The sequence below is a fragment of the Buteo buteo genome, chromosome 3 (genome assembly GCF_964188355.1).
Source record: "Buteo buteo chromosome 3, bButBut1.hap1.1, whole genome shotgun sequence".
In the NCBI taxonomy this organism is placed as follows: domain Eukaryota; kingdom Metazoa; phylum Chordata; class Aves; order Accipitriformes; family Accipitridae; genus Buteo; species Buteo buteo.
Genome location: NC_134173.1, coordinates 21,417,783 through 21,440,550, shown reverse-complemented (window position 1 = coordinate 21,440,550; position 22,768 = coordinate 21,417,783). Strand labels below are relative to the sequence as shown.

The 22,768-nt window shown below is 38.7% G+C and overlaps 1 protein-coding gene across 1 annotated transcript in view; it reads right to left on the bottom strand.

Moving 5' to 3' along the window:
• Positions 1–275: 275 nt before the first annotated feature.
• Positions 276–22,768, bottom strand: part of LAMA1 (laminin subunit alpha 1) — a 112,716-nt gene continuing 90,223 nt past the window's right edge. The window contains exons 45-63 of the mRNA XM_075023034.1: positions 21,613–21,756; positions 20,659–20,792; positions 20,264–20,414; positions 19,588–19,712; positions 17,868–18,018; positions 16,018–16,162; positions 15,261–15,402; positions 14,015–14,129; positions 13,645–13,815; positions 12,784–12,935; positions 12,087–12,272; positions 11,458–11,620; positions 10,214–10,326; positions 8,951–9,140; positions 6,821–6,979; positions 5,661–5,814; positions 4,911–5,044; positions 2,460–2,682; positions 276–776 (exon numbers count right to left, since the gene is read on the bottom strand). Of these exons, the coding sequence (XP_074879135.1) occupies positions 616–776; positions 2,460–2,682; positions 4,911–5,044; positions 5,661–5,814; positions 6,821–6,979; positions 8,951–9,140; positions 10,214–10,326; positions 11,458–11,620; positions 12,087–12,272; positions 12,784–12,935; positions 13,645–13,815; positions 14,015–14,129; positions 15,261–15,402; positions 16,018–16,162; positions 17,868–18,018; positions 19,588–19,712; positions 20,264–20,414; positions 20,659–20,792; positions 21,613–21,756 (2,913 nt within the window). The 3' untranslated portion in view covers positions 276–615. The remainder of the gene's footprint in view (positions 777–2,459; positions 2,683–4,910; positions 5,045–5,660; positions 5,815–6,820; positions 6,980–8,950; positions 9,141–10,213; positions 10,327–11,457; positions 11,621–12,086; positions 12,273–12,783; positions 12,936–13,644; positions 13,816–14,014; positions 14,130–15,260; positions 15,403–16,017; positions 16,163–17,867; positions 18,019–19,587; positions 19,713–20,263; positions 20,415–20,658; positions 20,793–21,612; positions 21,757–22,768) is intronic.

The following is a 22,768-nucleotide window of genomic DNA, read 5'->3' as shown; positions in this document are numbered from 1 at the left end:
GGGTCAGAAGCACTGGATATTATGGCAGAAGGAAAAGGGATTGGAGCTACCATACAAAGTATAAATAAGAAAATTCTATTCATTAGACTCTGAATCTGAGACCTTCAAAATTACGCCTTTAGTCTCCTGCTCCCTCTGGTGGACTCTATCCACTTATACTTTTCACTTCTTAGCCTTCTAGCTCTTTTTCTTCTAACTGAAATGTATGGACAACTGAACTACATGAAATGCACAGTTTATTGTAGTTTTATTATGTGGTCCAAAATTATTACCTTTTTATAAAATGACCAACACACAATAAAATGAAATACTGTCAAGTAATCAAAAGAAAACATACTGTAAACACTGATTAATAAAAATTCCCAAAAGAAAAATACCCAATTAATGCCATTAACATTGTAGCAGAGGTATTTGTTGTTTAAAACCATTTAGTTAAAATGCAGACATAGAGCTTCTGCCTAAAAAAAAAAAATAAATGACCTGAGTTGGAAAACAACCAGAAAATCAAGGAGATGGAGGCTCTTACCAATTCTTCTTTTCATTACAAAATGAGAATGAAAAATAACAGATCAACAAAAAAAAAAACCTCTCAGTCCAGACAGGCTTTGCTGCAGTTCAGTGCTCAGCCCCAGGGCAGGAATGAGGAAAGACTCCACGCAGGTCAAAAGCTCTGCTGAAGTCAAACAATTCTGCCTGTTGGCCCTTGGTCAACACAAGGTTCCTCAAACAGCCATGGAATGAGCTCTTGCTTGTGAGGCAGTTTTGCTTCACATCAGCTGAAAAAACAAATGTGAAATACGTAGAATCTATTTCCAGTGAACTGAAACAATACAAAGATCCAGGTTATTATTCAACTGCTTCCCCTCCCTCCCAAACAAATGATAAAACCAACACCAAAGGAGCACCAAGTTCCTTTCATGTTTGGATGATCTGAGACATCCCACCATGGACAGTCACTGCTGCTTTCAAGCATAAACCATGCACTGAGACAAGTTGTGCAGTTTGCAGAAATAGTTTGCCCCAGGGGACAATGTGAGATAAAGAGAGGGGAAAAGAATGGGAAAGCCACTCCACATAGGTGTCTTCCAAGTTAAAATTGAAACTGGCAGAATATGAAGCAACAGCTGAGCTGTAAGTCATGGACTCCATTGGCAAACCAAACCATGAGTTTGGTAGAGAGTCCAACTCTTTTTCCATACCACCTGTGAAACAGTTCATTCCACCTTTGCAGTACTCAACTAAACTAAAGGATTTCTCTGTTCTCTATGAACCCTAATCTTTACAGATGGAGCACAAAGAACAATTTAGTATCACATTACCCTATTTAAAAAAAAAAAGAAAAAAAAAAGAAAAAAAAAAAGAGGGGTTCACAAGATGCTGATAATGCTGCTTTGGTATTCGAGGAAGACCAAATATTAATCAAGATCTGGTTAATTAGCATTAATTCATTTTTTATAAAGCACTAAAACCTTGTCCAACAGAAGGCTCTGTAACATTTCAAGCTATTATCCCTAAAGCTTTCCAAATATTTAAAAGCTGAGTATGCCCTTCAGACATGACCACTCTGTTTTCACACAAATGGAAACATCTGAACTGATAAACTGTAACAGCTGTTTCAGAGACAAATAGATATGGGCATTTTATGCTATGTTTAAAAGCATAAGATATTCAAAACCATACAAAGCCTACTCACTCTCAGTACTGATGTGTTCATTGAAAGGTATGCCTGCAAAAAGGCCAAACTCATGATAATCAAAATTCAATCCTCTTAATGAATACAGTCTTGACTCAAACTATCAACTAATTAGTTGCACAACTTAATTGAAAATTAATTCAATTACATATTTTTTGTGTTACTATCTTTTAATATTATCATCATAGTCTGATTGACACAGTTACTTCAGAAGGGAATTTGCACAGAACAAGGGAAATACATGTTCATCTGCAGCAGCTTGACTTCTGCCTGCACAGCCCCTGATATGGAACATTAGCAAAAATAAAGCAGGGAAAAGCACTATAGAAACCTTACTCAGATGAATGTGAAGGAAAGCCTTAATATCAAATTGACTGCGAAAGAACGACACCTTAACATACACAGGTAGGGACATTGTGAAGTCAGAGAGAGACAGCAAAAGGCAAACCACGTGGAGGAAATCCTTCACAGAAACTAGGGATTTGTGTAGGAAAGTGATACGAGTTCAGTTGATCTTACCAACACACTCAACAGCTAAATGCAGTCCTTCACAAAGACAGTATACACAAATATTAATATGTTGTGATCTCAGCAACCGTGGAAAATGGTAACTATGATTTATAACACAAACATGAACTTCATGAATCAGAGAGAGAGGTCAGGGGACAAGGGAGAGGGAAGGAGGGCACATATGTTAAGACTAATTCTTATGAGAAAGAGTAAAGGCAGGAGGGAGAGAAGGGAACAGAAATATTATTGTACCTACCGGGATAGCCTCCAACATAAATGGGATTGTTTGTATCTGCAGATGTTGACTGTATGTAAGGATTATCAGTTTGAACCAAATTCCCATCAACTATCAGCACAATACTATTTTTGCTTTTGTTTGCTTGAAGCTTGTGCCATTTTCCATCACACAAACTATTTGTGCCTCTTGGTTCATATGTAGCTGTTATTCTGCCAGCTCCATTGTTGACATGGAATAAAACCTGTATAAACAGCCAGATGCAAATAAAGATATAAAGTAAGAATACATGAACTTATTTGCCTAGATAAAAGCACAATCATGCTGGTGCAGAGATTTCCGTTTTAATAAATGTTTGGTAATTATGCAAAGCTAATTTTTACTTTGATAGATAGAGTGTGTCCTTATTGAAGTATCTTTAAAATCTGAAAGACTTGGATCCATCCATGCATCCATAGCTTGGTATACTTCACTTAGGATTTCAATGCTTTTAACAAATATAAATCAAGTAATTTTCTCACAGAAGGTGAGACTTCAGACCTGAAAGAAGATCCAATGAAGAGAAAGAGAATGGACTGAAAGCACTTGTCATTGCCAACACATGTATTGATTTATTTCATGTATTTATTTTTCAAAGCAGTAGACATTTCCTCAACTCTGTGGTGAGGATTAATATGTAAATATTAACTGAGAAAGTATGTCTCTCGGAAACAGTGATATCTAACACTGTCTCTAGCTAAGAAGTTTTGAATAAAAAAATGAGCTATTTCTGAGAAAAGCAAATACTTAAGAGCAATCAAGTATATATTTTTTGTGCACGAGATGAGTGGAGAACTATGTATTCATTGTTAAAAGGTTTACGGAGCAAAACTGCCAGTAGAAGCAGAGAGTGATTTAATTGCTCATTAATATTTGTACTGTGTTTGCGAGGCAAGGTTTTGGGGGTGGGGGGGTGGCTACAGGAGTGGCTTCTGTGAGAAGCTGCTAGAAGCCTCCCCTATGTCCAACAGAGCCAAAGCCAGCTGGCTCCAAGATGGACCAGCCGCTGGCCAAGGGCAAGCCCATCAGCGACACTGGTAGCACCTCTGGGTTAATAGATTTAAGAAGGGAAAAAAAAGTTGCTGTGGAACAGAAACTGCAGCCAGAGAGAGGAGTGAGAATATGTGAGAGAAACAACCCTGCAGACCCCCAGGTCAGTGAAGGAGGAGGAGGTGCTCCAGGCACCGGAGCAGAGATTCCCCTGTAGCCCGTGATGAAGACCATGGTGAGGCAGGCTGTCCCTCTGCAGCCCAGGGAGGTCCACAGTGGAGCAGATATACACCTGCAGCCCATGGAGGACCTCACGCCAGAGCAGGTAGATGCCCCCAAAGATGGCCATGACTCCATGGGAAAGTCTGCACTGGAGCAGGCTCCTGGCAGGACCTGTGGACCCATGAAGAGAGGAGCCCACACTGGAGCAGGTTTTCTGGCAGGACTTGTGACCCCATGGGGGACCCATACTGGAGCAGTCTGTGCCTGAAGGACAGCACCCCAGGGAAGGAGCCCACACTGGAGCAGTTCGTGAAGAACTGCAGCCCATGGGAAGGACCCACACTGGAGAAGTTCATGGAGGACTGTCTCCCATGGGAGGGACCCAATGCCGGAGCAGGGGAAGAGTGAGGAGTCCTGCCCCTGAGGAGGAAGGAGTGGCAGAGACAGCATGTGATGAACTGACCCCAACTCCCATTCCCTGTCCCCCTGAACTGCTGGCAGGGAGAAGGTAGAGGAAATTGGGAGTAAAGTTAAGCCCAGGAAGAAGGGAGGGGTGGGGGGAAGGTGTTTTAAGATTTGGTTTTATTTCTTATTACCCTGCTCTGGTTGATTGGTAATAAATTAAGTTAATTTTCCCCAAGTTGAGTCTGTTTTGCCCGTGGTGGTAATTGGTTGATCGATCTCTCCCTGTCCTTATCTTGACTCATGAGCCTTTCATTACATTTTCTCTCCCCTGTCCAGCTGAGGGGGGCAGTGATAGAGTGGCTTTCTTGCACACCTGGCATCCAGCCAGGGTCAGCCCACCAGGATATTGAAGAAGAGATTACAAAACAGGGTGCTTTGTACATGCAATAATATGTTTATCAAGGACAAGTGTAGCTTTATAGCAGAACAGGTATTAAGCTACAAGAAAGGTATATATTTGGTCTAACATACAAGGTATGTTGTACAGGAGGTCACAGTGGCTGCAGACTAACATAAATAACACTAATTAAGAAGGCAAAAAGTTCCAGTCACTTCTGCTAATCTCACATTTTATTGTATGATGATGAGAAGTCTTGAGACTGAAAGTCTGTCCCATACTAGTTCTGTGGGAATTTAGTTCAGACATTTTGCCTCCATCCCATTTCACTGGTGTCTATTTAGTGCTACCCAACAGTTCTAGCCTCCTAGTTTTAAGCAAGCCTCATGAAATGAGTGTGACAGCACAGGGCAGCCTACCTTGCCATTTACAATCTCCAGTCCAATGGCATCAACCTTAGCACTGCTGACCCCGAGGAGAACACCATGCATTGCTGTTGTACGAAACTCCATTGTGATGTTCAGATCGGATCGGACTTTGTAACCTTCTCTGACTGAAAAGAAGTTATAAGCTTCTAACAGAAGACTTGTAACCCACAGTACAAAGTAGAACGCATACATTGTCATTAGAAGGCCTAAAAAGCTTGTTAATTACTCTGCCAGGATAGGACCTTGCAGAACCTCTGAAAAGTAAGTTTTCCAAAGTCATAATTCACATTTTATACTAGAAAAGGCAAATGCCCAAATAATTTTTCTTTCATTAATTTAGATTTAATACATTCTATCTTATTTGTAAGAAACTGTAAAAAGCACATACTAATGTAATCCTTCATGTTACTTCACAAGCACCCTACATCTTTTGTCTCCATACCCTTTAATAGACCTTAACTTAACATCATGAACATGGATACTCTTAGCTTGAAGAAAGAGGTAGTTCGTTTCTTTCCCAGTACTAGAATCACTAGCTCCTTAATTTGTGGAAGATAGCCCTTTGCAGAAATGGCCACTTTTGGATGTACGTAGTAAAGGAACTCAGAAATACATATGCAGGGCATGCACTCTTTGTGTGAGGAGTCAATTAATTACACAGAGTTCCAGCAAGACCTAAAAAGAGTATGTTTTCATTAACATTAATTCAGTATGGTACTGCTTTCATTTAATGACACTTACCAAGAGCAGCAAAGCCACTCCCATCAAAGAAAGTACCTTCCTGCACAGTTACATAGCATTTATTCACAGCAAAGATGGAGACAGGGCTCTCGTTGTCCAGTTGCTTGCTGTTAATTGTCACGCTACCAATGCAGGCAGGAATACTGTGAGTCACCTAAGCACATTGAAATATAAGAGTTAACATGTAATACAAACTGCTGCCATGCTCTCTTAGTAATTGACTTGTAAATAAAAAATTCTCTGAACAACACACAGCAGGATCTAAAATATTTACGTAATTACATTTCTATTTATTACATATACAAGGTTACAAATGTACATAATGTCTTGGAGTCAAAATAAATATTGTTTAGAAACACAGTATTCACTCTCTAGCATAAAGAAAGAATTGTATTTGCCTGAATGTAAACAGGGATACCCCCAACAATTAAGGACATTCCAAACATGCTTCAGCAAATTAACAAGTAAATCAAGATTTTTTAAGACATTTTGGAAGTACAGATCACCCGATTTCTATCCAGCAAAAAGATTACTCACTATTACTATTTCCAGCAATTGCAGATTCAAAGTATTAAAATATTTTTTAGCCCCATTATCCAATTAAAAAGCATGGGTGAAGAAAGCATGCCCAGGAATTGAGAAACATTGTTATCAGAACCAGAATCCTCCCTGAGATAATGGGCTGCACAAGGAGGAAGGCAACAAAAACCTGCCCTCTAAAAGTATGTGTAAAAAGTATGTTTTAATTTCAGACAGCTAAAGCTAGCCTTTCAGAGATATTTAAAGCACCTAATTCCTATTTGAATGCAATAGTTCTTCGGTACCAAAATGTCTGAGATTCTAGGTCATATTTTTATCATATACTACGAAACACAGAAATTTATATTCATTATCTATTTTTAACAGAGATTGATAGAAGGAAAAAAATCTATTAAGGGCTAAACCACAAGTATACAAGCTGTAGCTAGAGTTGCTAAGCCATAGAAAGCTGGCAAGATTTATCTGGTAAAGGGTCATTACTTTCTTTGTTGTTTCCTTCCCTAAGTACTTCTTTTTTGCCCCTGTCAGAGACAGGATACTGAATTAGATTGGTTTGATGCAGTATACTCATTCTAGTATTGCAAAATGTCAGAGACGCTCCACCACCCCAACCTTCTTACATTCCCAAGATTCTTCGGCACATAGTCTAAGGGGAGTCCTCCCACGTAGAGCTTCCCCTCCACATCCAAAGAACTGCCATCTCCCAGAGCACTGACTGCTACCAATTCCTGTCCGTCCACAATGATTATACCTTTTCTTTTAACATATTCTGTCTTTATCTGGAAATAATGAGAGCATGCAAACATGAATCAGTAAGCTGAATCAGTTATCTAGTCGTCATTTGCCACAGAAATAAGCAAGACAAATTTTTAGTGTTTACATTGCTTTGACATACTGTACTGAAGCATCCTCTTGAAATTCATTGTGAGGCTAAGGCCATTTCAGAATGCAACTGAGCAGCTAAACTGCTTCCTTGCCTCCCCAAGGGCTCACAATGATTGCATGTTGCCCTGCATAAGTTTTTCAGTGTCTTAACAATCATTATTTAAAACCACTAGTTTATTGTCTTAGGATATGAGTACAACACTGAGTTTGAAGATGGGAGTACTGTGCTGGTCTTCTTCAATTATTGTGCTGCCTACCAGCTGAGCCATCTTAGCTTTCTGAAGAGCACACTCCTACACTGTAATTTTATGATGGGCAGTGCTGAATTTGCTATGACCAAAAAGCCTTCCAGTTCTGTCCATCTTGTTCATTCATGTCCCTATGCCTTCCTTGCACTAAAGAAATTAGTCACATGCAGATGAGGGTCTTTACTTGAAGTCAGCTAGCCATTTATTCTTCCTTGGTTACTTTTAGCCTCACTCAGAATCCTGACCAGGTTCAACATGAGGTTTCATGAACATTTGGGTTCCTAAAGTGACAAAGTGGTACAGCAGGGTGATATGAGCAGATGGCAGAGAATGGGAAGAAGTGCTTCTTTCAGCAGCAATGCATTAGCTTAAATTGACTGTAGAGCTACTGCAATAATCACCCCCAGCTGTGAAGTGGTGTGACAGCCTTAATCTCCAAAAAAAGGTTCAAGCTCATGTTTTTATGTCCTGGGTAGTAAAGGTATATCAGCTCTCATATGGAATCTGTTCACCGCCTAAAAAGTGGATAGTGTGAGTATGAGTTTTACATCAGTATATTTAATTTTAAACATGCAGCTATAAATCCTGGAGTGTTCTTCCTTTCAGGGTAGGCAGGAGAGCTTAACTGTGATCTCTCTGACAGAAGTTCACATTTGCTTTTTTTTTATTTTAGTTTTTTCTTCAGCTGATTATATATGAAAAGCAAAAATAACACTCTGCTGATTCCCAAGGCACCTAGGAGAGGTGGCAGCTTTGTGTCATCAATCACTTAGTCCCACAGAAGCCACTTCCTGGAGTAAAGGGATCACATATGGACAAGGGAAGGGAAGCTTAGCAGGATGAATACCGTCATCCTCACCTGCCTTAAGAAAAACTAAGGTGGTCAGAATTGCTTTTAAAACTCATGCAGACATCACAGTTATTTCTCACAAGGAAAGCAAGGCAGAGCCAGTAGCAGGTAGGTTGCCTAGAGGAACTGGGCAAATAGAGGCTGACAAAGTCTTTGTACAGAAGGCCCTGAATGCTACAGGACACCTGAAAGCTGTAGCCATAATTTCTCCTCAAACTCTCCTTATGCCAAGTCCTCCTCCAGCCTTTCATTTCAATTGTCTACCTTTCTCGTGTTGCATCAACCAAGGAAAGGGAATGCCTCCCTATTAGCACTAGCTGCTGACATGGATTATGGTATGACACATATTAAGCAGTAAGTGGGAGAACGGAGAAACTGTGCACCCACAAATCTCTTTCACCCTGTCACACACTCAGTTGCAGATCTTTGGTGACATAGTGCATGGAAAGCTCTCTGTGGAAAAAGTCAGTTTCTAGACCTCTCTGCTGGGTTCTTCTCTGGTGAAAATGACCATTATTACATAGTTGGCAAACTATTTTATTTCTAAATAATCTGAGATACTTGACAGTAGTTGGATGCTGGAATCGATGCATAATTAATCACAATTTAAAAGGAAATAATTATACTCAAATTATCTGAATGGTTTTATGATTGGGTTAAAACTTGTTTGCCTTTGCAACACAGAAAGTGTACAGTAAAGGCAGGGAAAAACCACCCCAGTAACTCCAGGGAAGAGAAAATGGAGTACAAGATTGGCAACTACCTACCGTATGCCATTTTCCATCACTGATAACAGCAGGGTGAAAAGCTACTGTTTTTCCTTTGCCTAGATCAAAGGAGAAATAGAGCTGTCCCCCATGAAGCTGTAGGGCTGCATAATCAACCTGGTTCTGGTGAGCCGTGTAGTAAATCAGGCCACTGGAGGCAAAGGTTCTGAGATTCAGCTGGACAGAAAGTCTAGACAATAAAAATTCAGTGTTACTGAATGACATTTCTTCTGCATTGATAAAAATCTTCTCTGGAGGCAGAGAACAGCCTCAACCAAATTATTATTAAATGAAATTTATTATTACAAAGGCCAGAAAAGTAGAATTTGCATTGATTTTAAGAAAGCATGACCTATAATGTATTTAAAAACTGAACTCTGTACTGTACCAGTCAGAGACAGAAAAAGTGCTTGTCATGGAGCAAACCGGGCTTTAAGAGGGACAAGCTCATCTGTTTGCAACTGCAGTCTTGCCTATTGCCCCAAGAAAGGAACAAATTCCAGGATAATATGATGGTATCCATTACTATTAGCCAGGCTTGCTAGGATATAATGGGCAGACTGAGAACAGCGGGAGGCTTAAAAGGTAGAGGAGCTGATTGAGCCATTTATTATGGAGACACTAGGTTCAGACTACACAGCAGCGATGTCCTTATGTTCAATAGTTACAACAGAAGGGATAGAAGCAAAAAAAGGCTCTTTTCTCAATGACTGCAGAGGCTTCCCAAGTTGAAAGAAGCATATGCAAGTGGCTTGCAGGCTGTTTTGGGGGACTTTGTTGGGAGCCTCTCAAATAAATAAGAGTGGCAGAGAGTCTATCACACATTAAGTCTCAATAGAATGATTCTTCTCAGTAGTCTTAGCTCCTTCAGTGATCTGGGGAGTGAAGCAGACATGCAGAGAATCCAGGAGAGGGTGAGATGTTACCTGCATCAGTCAAAGGAGCAGGGACCAGCTGATCTCTGTATGTAGAAAAGGGAAATCAAAATACTTACAGAAGGTACAGTGGGGTTCTTAAGTCTGAGGGGAAAAAAATGCAAAACTCTGACCATGAGTTAAACTCATGACCACAAACCTGGGAAAGATAGATTGATTACATTGCAGTGATCATGATGCCTTCTTCCATGAGGAACCCATAGAAACCTGAAGTGAGGGCCATGTTCAAAGCTGGTAATGCAGTGATCATTCATGAAAACCATCACTGTGCTTCTTTTAGCTCAATACAAAACACACTGTGTGCATGTGTGATTCAGGACATACTCACTTCTTCCTGACAGTAGACTGATTGAAGAGCAGTGTCAAGTGGCTGCCTTTGGCAAGTCCAAACTGATAGGCACCTTGAACATGATCAGGTAGCTCATCTTTTGCACAAACTACCTGTTAATGAAAGGACTTTATTAAGAAGAATAGTGTCAGGTGCTGACCAGCAAGTGCTAAATGGCAATGTGCCTATGCAGAACTTTGTAAGGAGCAAAACCGAGCCACATGATAACCACAAAGTGTACAGCAACATCAATAGCTAAACTCCCAATCATTCTGAGCTATCTTTAGGCTCAAAATGAACTAGTTCTAACAATTAAGCTATGTCTCATGGACAGCACTGGTCTTTTCTACTGAGAAATATTTGTAGTTTTGAGAAGTATTCATTCACCATTTGTCTTAATTGATAGCCCTTTCGATTACAAATGCTGGAAGACAGTACAATTTCAGTGCGAAAATCTTATGGACTTGGTAGAAATATCTTCCTATTTAGTGAGGACACACATTTTTGTTATGATTTGGAGGATGGAGAGCTGAGTACCAGAGTATAAGCCAAAGCTATACTTTAGCTCTAAGAAGGACAGCTTATTTCTTTTTATAGCCACAGTTGTATGAAATGTATAAAATCCTGCTTGCTGTTGCCACAGAAAAATGATTTCAGGATGCTTTGGAAACACTTCATTATAAAGATGTGCAGCTGCAGAAGGGGAGAAGTAATGCTGCCTTCTCTCTTGGGAACAGGGACTGTGTGAGAGGAAACAGGTGCCAAGCAAGCTGCATTCAGACACTGTGTGTCCCTGGAATGGTTTGTGCTTCCTCTTTGATACAGAGCAGAGACTGCATGTGTGTGACGAGGAAAATGTGAATGCTGAATTGCACAGCTAATGCAAATCTCAGCACAGAGCTACTTTGGCAGGAATACACTAAAAGATAATAGTTACTGTCAAGTCTTTCTGCTGGGAGATTATCACTCTGCTTTTTCTTTTCTTTTTTAGTGTTGCTGCCTGAACAATGATAAACCTAACTACACTACCCTTCCAAAAGGCCAACAGGCTGCTACAAAGGTTTATATCACCATTTTTCTATATGAAATAATAATTTCAAATCCACACTCATTGAACCATGCCGTGCCATAGAGGAACCAAATATACACAGTCCATACTTTGAAAATTCACCACAAAGCTAAAATACATCTTGCTGTTGAATGCTTTCCTAGAAGAGGCAACAGTGCTTTGCTGTAACACGTACTTTTTTTGTATCCGTAAAAGGCCTCAGGGGAACTGGTAAAGCCTGAAGTTCAGGTTGAATCTCAATGTCTTCTGGCTGTATGGCTGGTTTAGGCTTCTCTGACAAAAAACAGCTGTCCATATCCACATGTTCATACTTCATGGAAGTGGTGAAATACAAAAGCCTGTGTTTTAAAAAAACGTACATTTTAAGAGGTTAAATCACAAATCCCTACATATCCCAAGCACAAGGAGTGTATTTTAAAGGGTCTTTCACTAGTAACAGGAGAAAGGGAAAGAAGTGGCATGCTGGGACAAAAAGACTGAGAAGTGGCAAATAAGCTGTCCATGTAACTATTAATAGACAATACTCTTGGAAAACCATTCTGTCTGTGAATGCAGATGAAACTATAGTAGAAAAAGTTGCATTTTGTGCAGCATCTCTATACACATTAAAGACATTTTTAGTGCTATTTTGAAATGTAGCTTGTAATATCCATCTTCTGCCTGTTATATCCCAATCATCAGCATCATGCTTATGTTATATTAAAAGACAGGCAAATGGACAATGTCATGAAAGAGATTACAAACTACAATTAATAATTACTATACACAGTTTTCCAAAACAGGGCAGTTACCCCTCTGACTTACTCCTTGTTAAAAATAAGATTGCTGATACAGCCATGAAAGGAGCCAGCTATTTTTAGCCCCAAGATGCCCTCTCCTGCTGGAATGCCACCAGCGTAGAAGTTGGAAATATTCATGGGGCTCATTTCTGCTGATGACCCAAGTCTCAGTTCTGCCGGGTTACTTTCATCCACCTGTACTGTTATGATCCTGAAAAAGATAAAGTAGGGAAAACATTCAACAAGGGCCTTAGACATTCCTTTTCAAATTAGAGGCATTCCTTTCAGCCTCAACAATGTCCTGTTCTAAGAAATAAAGATTCCATCAGTTTGATAATCCTTTCAATGTCTGGAAACTAGAAGACCTTCTTCTTTAGATAATTTTTAACATGTAGAGTTTTGTCAAGTATCTTTCTAAACTATTGATAGCTATCTTTCCAGATGATTTTGATAGCTATATTTTTTCTAATACTATTTTAGTATACTTTACTCAAGTGGCCCAAGCTGTCTAGAGCTTTTGAGAGCTTTTAACTACAACTTCATCAGTGGCTGTATGCTGTATACAATTACCATGTAAATTGGAACACCTCCCTTAACAGCAGAAAAACACAGCTTTGATTGTTCCACCTAATGAGCTAGAAAGGCAGTTCCTCAGAGAGCACAGCGAACTGACAACAGCACACAATAATTAAACAGGTAGTACTGTTCGCAGTCACATATACCTCTTATTCCTGATTAGGATGACAGAGTGTTCTTGTCCATCACTGTATGTTGCATTAGCAGACCGAAGAATTACTTTTCTAGTACTTGCTCTGTCTCCAGCATTAACGTGCACTGCAAGATGACCGTCGATCAGTGTGATGGAAAAGAAGGGCTGTGGATTTAATCAGAAGATTAATTTTTAACTATAACTCAATTTCCTGTCACTCATTCAGTGTTTAAACAGAATAAGCTTTGGAAAAATTTACCTCCAACTTTCTTGTAAACAAAATTTTTAATGAAACTCAGAGACTAGTAGGCATGTATTGGTACCTCTCAGAGTGCAAAACCTTCTAACAGAAAATGTGAAAGCTGGAAATTTCTCTGGTCATGACAAAAATTCAGGTTAATATGCAGGAGGTTTTTTTTATACCACCACCAACCCACTGCTCCTCCCCTTAGAGGAAAGAAATAAGAAGGGGCAGGTATTCCTACTAAGACTTTGTCCTTGGATTTCAGGAGCTCCGAAACAGTCCACCAGATATAAGATAGCTGTTCATCTCAAATCCTTCAGCAGTAACTACTTCTAACAGAAGTGGAAAGTAACATACTGTGTGCATTTCATGTGCAGTTTTCCTCCTTGTTGCAAAAGCATTCAAGGTCCTAGTAACCATAACAGGTCTCCGCTAACTGATCCTTCACTTCTCCTCTGCTACAATGAATATCCTCTGTTCCCCACCTAGCCTCTGTATTTGGGCCTTCCTAAGCTGAATAAATTTTACTTTCTCATTCTTTGCAAGTTACAGTCATAAAAACCTGACTTGACATTACAAAATAAAAATGGCAAAAACAAAACCAAAAAAGTCTTTGTTTTCAGTACTTGCCAAATGTGCTTGTCTACGTCGTCGCTTTTCCAGTCCCCTGCTGAGTCCAGCAAGGATGATGCCATTGCTGTTCTTTGTAGCAAAAGTTGCCATCAGTTCCGATTCTGGGCTTAAGGACTTAGGTACCAACTCAATATATCCATTGTTCAAGATGTTCACACTACTAATAGGCTATTTTATGAGGAAGAGAAATAATTACTGAGTTTGCCCCTACATGGCACCCAGTGAGAAAAAAAAAAAAGTATAGATTAGATTATCTTAGAATTTTTCAAGATAAACCCATTTTAACTCACTATATTCTTTCACAAACATTACTATTCATTGTTCAATAACAATAAAGATCATGTCACAAAACCTAAAAGTCTCCTACCTCCAATACACAGCCTTTTCTTACTCCATATGAATTTCTAAGCAAGTCAAAGGTTGAACGGGATATTTCTAGATTCTTGATACATCCCATGTACATTCTACTATTAAGACCTTTCCTGAAACACAAAACAAGGGTTTTTTTCCAAGGAGTAGTATTTGGAATCTCCTAGGAGAAAAGATTAAGTTTTCTTCAATAAGAAAAAGAGATCTGTTTTAAAGAATGCAGTCACCCCAGTAAAAGTGAAAACAGCAGTAATTTGGGTTTTTACTCTTAGCAGATATTAATTCTGATCTTAAAAAGAGTCAGATAACATTGTCCCCAAATGGAAACATACAATTGTGTAGTGCTGTGTTGCCAGGCCAGGTCATTTTCCAAAACTTTGAGGTGAATCTTCAGCTGAAATGTAATGGCTTGTGTGACAGAGGGTAACTGTAGCTCTCTACTACCTAGCAATTCTTTTTCATTTCTTAAGTCTGGAGGATGCCTAATTTGGTTCCAGATTTAACTCAGAGAAATCTAAGGCTGTCCTGCCATAATCCCTTACAGGTTGCTATGCCAGTTAAGATTAACAAGTCTGCACCTCTGCAATAACTGCACAGAGATCAATATTGTCCTGGAATTTACCTTATTGTCAACAGCATGCAGATAGTTTAATTAGATTTTATTTTGCCATGTTTATCCTTTCAAAGTGAAGCCACTGGAAGAAATGTGACTTCACAAGTTCAGCAGGGATGTGCAATACAAAAAGTATAAACTAGAGACATGCTATAAAATATATATTTGCAACGTTTTTTGTTGCTCTGTTCACAACTGTTTCTCCTCTGTTCCAAGTTTCAAAACTGAATTACAAGAATTACGTTCTGAAATAGAACTTTTATCCTGAAGCGCATAAATACCAGCTGGAAAACACAAGGCTTACACAGGTAGAGATCAAAGGAACATTGTCCCAGGCAGCAGTGCTGAATGCTTGCTGCAGTCTGACACCAAGAGCAGGTGGCTACTGTGGCAGCTGCTGTCGTGGAAATCACCCATGGAGGGGAAAAACAGAAGCTTGTCTGCGATCTGAACTGCAGTGTCAAACCTACCAGTGAAAAGCACCATACTAGGAGTTTGAAGGCCTGGCCATAAACAAGACTTCAGACTACACTGATTTTCACTAATTTCAGTGGAGACAGCAGAATTTGTTAGTCTTTTCCTCTACTTACAACTCTTTCAGCAAAGTGGGGAAAGCAAAAGGACAGTTTACCTCACAGTCCTTGATCTTGGCAGCCCACCAATGAAGATTGGGTCCTTATCAGAGCGGTTCAGGTCTGAGGCAACCCCAGGAGATTCTCCTTGCTTGGTTTCTTTATAATTGAGGTTATATGCATCCATGACTGCCAAAATCCCTGCAAAGAAAAGACAGTAAAGATCTGGAGAAGGAAACGAATACACATTCTTCCATTTTGGCAATCCTGTGTCTAATAAAGGAAAATGTATTCATTGATTCAAACTTGTATGGACAATCTTCTTATTTTAGAATGAGTAATTTATTGTACTTCCAGCTATTCTGTTAATGTCATTCATTCTTCTCTGCCAAAACCAAACCTGGGGAAGTCTATGGGAAAATATATATATGTTATAGCTATTAACACATATTATTTCTAATGCATTACTTCCCAAACATAGGCCCCAAAATACTGTTGTAGTAGGTGCTATTAAAATGAAGAACAGAAAACATGATCCCTGATACACATACTTGGACAAAGATCTTTTACTCTTTAAAGACTATTAATATGTTTTTGTCTAGCAGCTTCTGCACTACCTGCTCTTTATAAGATGTGCCAAACCGAGCACAAGATTTACACTGCTGTCCTTCTAAAAACAGAGTAACATAGGTTTGACTGCTAAAGAAATGGCATTGGAAGTGACCAAATTTGGTTGCAATGATGTTCCCTGTGGCTATCTTAGATATTTCTATTTGTAAATGTGCAGAGACCTGTTTTTTTCAGTCTGCAGCCTACCTTGTTTCTTGTTCCGACTGAAGGAAATTTTATACCACGTTCCATTGTTATAACGATTTTCTGTTGTAAGAGCAAGAGGTCCTGAACCTAGATCAACAGTCAGTCTCACTTTGCCATCAACAAGCTCAAGGGACAGGAAGTCTCTCTAGGAGGAAAAAGCAAACAAACAAGCAAGCAACAGATTAAAATCTTCCAAAAGGATGCATCCTTGGCAAGTTTGGGCTACTGTTGTACCAAAGGTTTGGTAACTGTTGTACCTAGACTATTTGTTAGGCTATCCTGGTTTCAGCTGGGATAGAGTTAATTTTCTTTCTAGTAGCTGGTATAGTGTTATGTTTTGGGTTCAGTATGAGAAGAATGTTGATAACACACTGATATTTTCAGTTGTTGCTAAGTAGTGTTTAGACTAAGTCAAGGATTTTTCAGCTTCTCATGTCCAGCCAGCAGGAAGGCTGGAGGGGCGCAAGAAGTTGGGAGGGGACATAGCCAGGACAGCTGACGCAAACTGGCCAGAGGAATGTTCCATACCATGTCACATCACAGTATATAAACTGGGGGGAAAGCTGGATGGGGGCTGCTGCTCGGCAGCTAACTGGGCATTGGTCAGCAAGTGGTGAGCAATTGCATTGTGCACCACTTGTTTTGTATATTCCGATTCTTTTATTATTATTATTGTCATTTTATTATTGTTATTGTTGTCATTGTTAGTTTCTTCCTTTCTGTTCTATTAAACCATTCTTATCTCAACCCTTGAGTTCTACCTTCTTTTGGGTTTTTTTCCGATTCTCTCCCCCATCCCACTGGGTTGGGAGGGAGTGAGCAAGTGGCTGCGTGGTGCTTAGTTGCTGGCTGGGGTTAAATCATGACATAGGCCCAAGACAGTTCTTTGCTATGTTTAGGAAAATTAAGTTACATGTACCTTACAAGGATGTCTTTTTGTTTTGTTTTGTTGTTATTCTTGCTTAAATGCATCATCAGTCTTGATTACTCAGCAGAGTAAGGTTTAAATAACAAATGTCACATTTGGTTTTTTTTGGATGAAGTTAAGAGTAATTTGATTTGACTGTTAGCATAATGATCAAACACTACAATGTTCTTTCTGCAAGAAGCAAAGTGCTTCTTCACGCAGTAAAAAAGACTTTCTGAATTGTATTAAAAGTGCGCCCTCTGCACTGTAAAACTTAAGTCAGATATCATTGTGCAATATATTCAGGCAGCGAGTACATAACAAAGCAAATGAATAGCAGTGACTCTGAAACAATCTGTGTCTAAACAAAGCTTTGTCCTCCTTCAGGAAAAGAAAACCACCAGCTAAGTATGTGGTAAACTGCATGACACGACAGTGAAGGTCTGGAGCTAGGTCTAGGTTACATTGCTGTTGCAGGGAGTTTTATTTAATTTATTTCAGTTTACTGAATTCTCATCTTAAGGATTTAATTCAATATGCCCATTCAATATTGTCCTTCTGCAAGCTCAGTTCCAAAAGATTTTACATCCTGCAAAGGTTCCTCCAAATGAACAGAACTAGTTTGTTGCCCTACTGTTTCCTTTTCTTGCCTTTAGTTAAATAATCATTAATTTTAGTCTAGAATTAAAACAAATTATGGAGAATTGTTTTCATTACTTAATTTTGGCCTTAGTATATGTGAATATTTGCTCCAAGGTGTTATCTCTAGGGTTCCTGTCTTTACTCCTTTGGCTTATGATGTTAATCACAGGTGATAATCTATACAAAGATAATAACTTGGTTTAATATACATAAGCTAAAAAGTAACAAAGAAGAAAGCAAGAACCATCAAGTGATCTAAACACAGTTTTTGACAGCTTAAGAATCTGATCCATTTTCTTACAGTGCCATTTGAAGCAAGATACAGAATCAGCCCATTAGGTGAAAAGGTACTGAAAAATATTATTATCTGAGTCACAGTTGAGCGAAGTGCCTTCTCCACAACTGAGTATCCACTGCCATCAAAGTGGAATGAAGTGTCCTCATCCTGTGGGCTACGGAAGCAGAAAACAAGAGTTTAAAATGTTAACTGAAGATTTGTGGTTTTCCAGTCATTTTTATATAAAATACAAGAAAAATTATATCAGTTGGTGCAGCCCCCAGGCAGTATGATTAGAAAGTGTGGAAAGAGACTTGAATCTTGATGTTATGAATAACTGAAGGTTTCCAGCCAAAGGCCACTTTCATTATAGAATCTTACAATACAGGATTTAGCCATGGGGAAGGATGTGTACAAGATAAAAAATGTTCTTCCCTAATATATGAAAAAAAAACCCCATCGATTCCTTAAGGAAAAAAATAATTGTTACAACATACACCCTCTGATTTAAAACATGTTATCTACTTATCTGTCCTGGTTTGAGCTGGGATAGAGTTAATTGTCTTCCTAGTAGCTGGTACAGTGCTATGTTTTGAGTTCAGTATGAGAAGAATGTTGATAACGCTGATGTTTTCAGGTGTTGCTAAGTAGTGTTTAGTCTAAAGTCAAGGATTTTTCAGCTTCCCATCCCCAACCAGCGAGAAAGCTGGAGGGGCACAAGAAGTTGGCACAGGACACAGCCAGGACAGCTGCCCCAAACTGGCCAAAGGGGTATTCCATACCATGTGACGTCACATCTTGTGTACAAACTGGGGGGAGTGGGGACAGGTGGATCATCGCTCGGGGACTAACTGGGTGTCGATCAGTGGGTGGTGAGCAATTGCACTGCGCATCATTTGTACATTCCAATCCTTTTATTATTGCTGTTGTCATTTTATTAGTGTTATCGTTATAATTATTAGTTTCTTCTTTTCTGTTCTATTAAACTGTTCTTATCTCAACCCACAAGTTTTACTTCTTTTCCCGATTTTCTCCCCCATCCCGCTGGGTGGAGGGGGAGTGAGTGAGCAGCTGTGTGGTGCTTAGTTGCTGGCTGGGGTTAAACCACGACATTATCAAAATGCTTTGCGTAATTGCACTTACAACACGTTGTGTTCTATTAGACCCTTTCCCTGCAATATAATACTTCTAAAAAATCTCATACAATCAAGCAGCACCCTCTGCTGTTTCTACACGAAACATTCTGCAAAAGGCAATATAGTCAAGCATATTTCTTTTCAATTCCTTAAGCATAAAAATAGTACGGTCTGCAATCCCCTTTCACAACAATTACAATAACAGTAGCAAGTTAGTTCAGTGGCTACAGTTTTGCTATGGATTTTTTTATAGGAGTGCTTTACACTGTTTCTTATCCTAGGAAAGAATAAATTTGTCTTGCTGGAAATTACTGGAAAGCAAACATTCCAAAATAGTTTGATTCACTGGCAGTCCCTACTTCCAATACACAAAATAGACCACAGCAATAGAACTCCTCTAAAAAGGTGATTAATAAGTAATAAAATTCCATACAATGAAATCATTTGACACCACTGGCACATTCAGATTAGTGCATTCAGAACTGTAAGTTAACGATCAGTGAAACACTACAATTTGTCCGAGTTCATTATCTTTAGCTAGCACAGAAATATATATTACAGATGTAAATTACTCTGAATCTATTACAAAAAAGAGTGAGACAAAATACCTTCCAAAACAGCCATTGCACTTGCCCTCTCTTTCCATGTAGTTCCAAAGACCAATAGATTTGCCGTTCAGGGATGCCTCTCCCATGCACCCTTTAAAATGGGTCACCTTAACAGCAGGTGATTTCTGTAAGACAAAAAATACTTCATGAATAAAATTAATGTTAAGTACTCTGAAAATTATGCAGCCAAATTTTTGCTCGGTTGTTTTCCGTAAACTCTAACTTTGTTAGATATAAATCATAATAAAAGAACACTTTTTAGCATAACTAATAAAAATTATGATTTAAATCATAATACGTAAATTTGCAGCAAGTAAAAAAGTAAAATAACTATGTCCTTGACCTATGTCCTTGACCTATTTACATGCCTCATGGCATGAATAACAATGGCAAACTAAAAGAAGCCATGGAAGAAGGAAAAGAAAAACAAATTCATTGTGTAATATCTAAGTATCATGCATGCACACAGAGCCTGTCCTGGTTAACAATTTATGCGAAAATTTCCAGGGAAAATTAACTTCAGGATACTAGAATATCCTTATAGCATCTTTGCTTTATGTTCAGAGTACCTGGCATTTCTTGATGAAGTTACAAATTGATGCAATTATTTCTAAGTCAAAAGTATCTCTCAAACATGATAAAAACATTTTACAGACTGCTAATCTCAGAATTTAACCTTGATTTGCCCTCCAAGTCCTCCAATAAACATTAGGGTTGATTTGTTAACATCCAGTATGCTGGCTGTCCCCGGAGAGGTTGCAGTTTTAGATGAAGGCTTCTGATTGGAGTTCATTTCCTCTATGCTGAGTGTACCTGTTTTTCCAAACCTGCCAAGTACAAATACTAATAAATAGTCTTAGAAATCACCAGGCTTAATCAACACATGCTATTGGCTGCTCTTTTTAAGGACAATAAAAATCTTGTCACTGGAAAACTCAGAAGATGATTTGTGTTTTTTATGCCAAGTTCACTCACTAAGTCGCTGGACATTTCTACAATACAGCCATCTCATTAAAATTAATAATAATCAATTTTCCTATCCTATATTTATGCCATTCTCATTTTAACTACCTGGTTGCATGTATTCTGTGCCATTTGTTGTTGTCAATTTGAAAATCAGGGTATTCCACTCTTGTTGATCCAGAGCCTAAATCCCAAAGAAGAGCTACCTTACCACGTCGCATCTCCACCGCAAGGAAGTCTGCCTGAAAAACAACAGGGCTTATTCTAATACAGGACATCGAACATGTAGTTTCTGCTTTGTGTCTTTTAATATGTAACACTGAGAAAGTCTTTCCAGACTCCTGTCCCTACTTCCCATATTATGGGAGTTGACTTTTAGCAAAATCAGGCCCAGTTTTTACTCATTTTTTCTTCTAATGAAACAAAAAAACTCAGCTTATACACAAGTAGGTGAATGTTTTCTTTATAGATATATAAAAATGTGATGTACATACATGTAGCCATACAGAAATACGCACTTTTGAGTGTATGTAAAGTGACCTTCCAGTCTATGAAAAAGTACTATCACATTATAGCATGCCACAAGGAGCTAATAGGTCTAAGTTTATTAGGATTACAGAGGGAAGGAAGAGGAAGGCAACGTGACAGTGAGCCATCATGCTCCGTTTCAAGTGAGTGGATGCACCATGCTCACGAGAGCCAAATTCAAGTACTTTCTCTGCAATACCAGAGAAATTGCTTAATATACTCCAGCATGCTACATGAAAGCATCACAGAGTGTTACACTCCATGAACTTAATGCATAGCATGGGAAGAGAAAGGGGGAGTTTCATGACATGGCCAAGAGGCAATGCTGAGAAATCAGGTGGTTTTATTCCCTACCTTTGAGGATCTCTGGAATCACCTAAGGCACAAAAATATTTCCACCCCTAGTGAACACATTTGTCTGCCAGGGGCCTCACCTGGATACATAGTTTGAAGTCAAGTAGGAAAAAACATATATATGGTCATTTAAAACATTTTACTACCATCACCTTCAGTAAATGTATGCCAGAAACTTACCTTTCCATTGCTACCCAGGTAGAAAAGGAGGTTATCTGGTTCAGCAGTCTTCACATTGAGCGTTAAGGTGTTGTAATTTGTAGATGAAATTTGGGGTTTGTAGGCACGAATGCAATCTCTGTCTGCTGACACTGCAACTTTAATCTGGGGTGGAGGGGGGAAGGAGGAAATGGAATCTAAACAAGACTCTGTACACAGCACATATTTCTGAAATATGTACTTAGCTTCTGACCAACAAATACAACCTATTTACTGAGATACTTTCATGCAATCTAAGTATTGCTACCTGGGTTAGATCGTAGCAATCTCCTAGGAATCACTTGACAAACAGGTTCACAAATAGAAAAGAACAAATTCTGTCATAATTCACACATTCAATTAGGAGATTTGAAGCCAGTAAATTTAACTATTCAAATACCTCAGAAAATAACAATAAATCTTGGGTCAGAAGTATATATATTAGTAAAAGCCACTGTAATAATATCAGAAAATAAAGATTAAAATTAAAAACCTTAAAAAAAAGGAAACAATTTCTAGTCTATGTTGAGAGAAATTTGTTTTGTTTTTAAATTTAAAAGGCAGACAGTCTGCAATAATTCTTGTTATTTCAACGTTTTACAACACAGTTTGCATGACTATTCAAAAGATACATTTATGCATATATTACAAGTTAAACTATTTTAAGATTAAGTAGAGAAATTCATATTCCCATTGTCATACCACTAACTCCTTTGAACACTGTCTAGTATACTGATAGGACAGCAATTCAAGCTAAATGCAGCCAAACTACAAGGAGCTTGTAGCATAATGACAGAAAACCCATTTTAACAACAAAAAAACCTCAACTTCATCAACTTCATTGAATATGCCTGCAACAACTAAACACATAAAGCACACGTGAGCATATGCATATGGATACATATAGAAAGTTTCTCTCATGTAGTAAAAGTTTACCAAAAAAACAGAACAAACTCAGATTTGGAAAACGGGATTTTGCTTTTACTTCTTTTCACCCCGCCAAGAACGTCTGTAGTTTATGACACTTCAGAAAATACTACTCCCTCTTTTCTGCAGTAGATTCATTAAGTTTCAGTAGACTGTGACAGAGAAGCAATAACCATATAATGAAAGATATTTGCAGAAAGAACTGAAACCC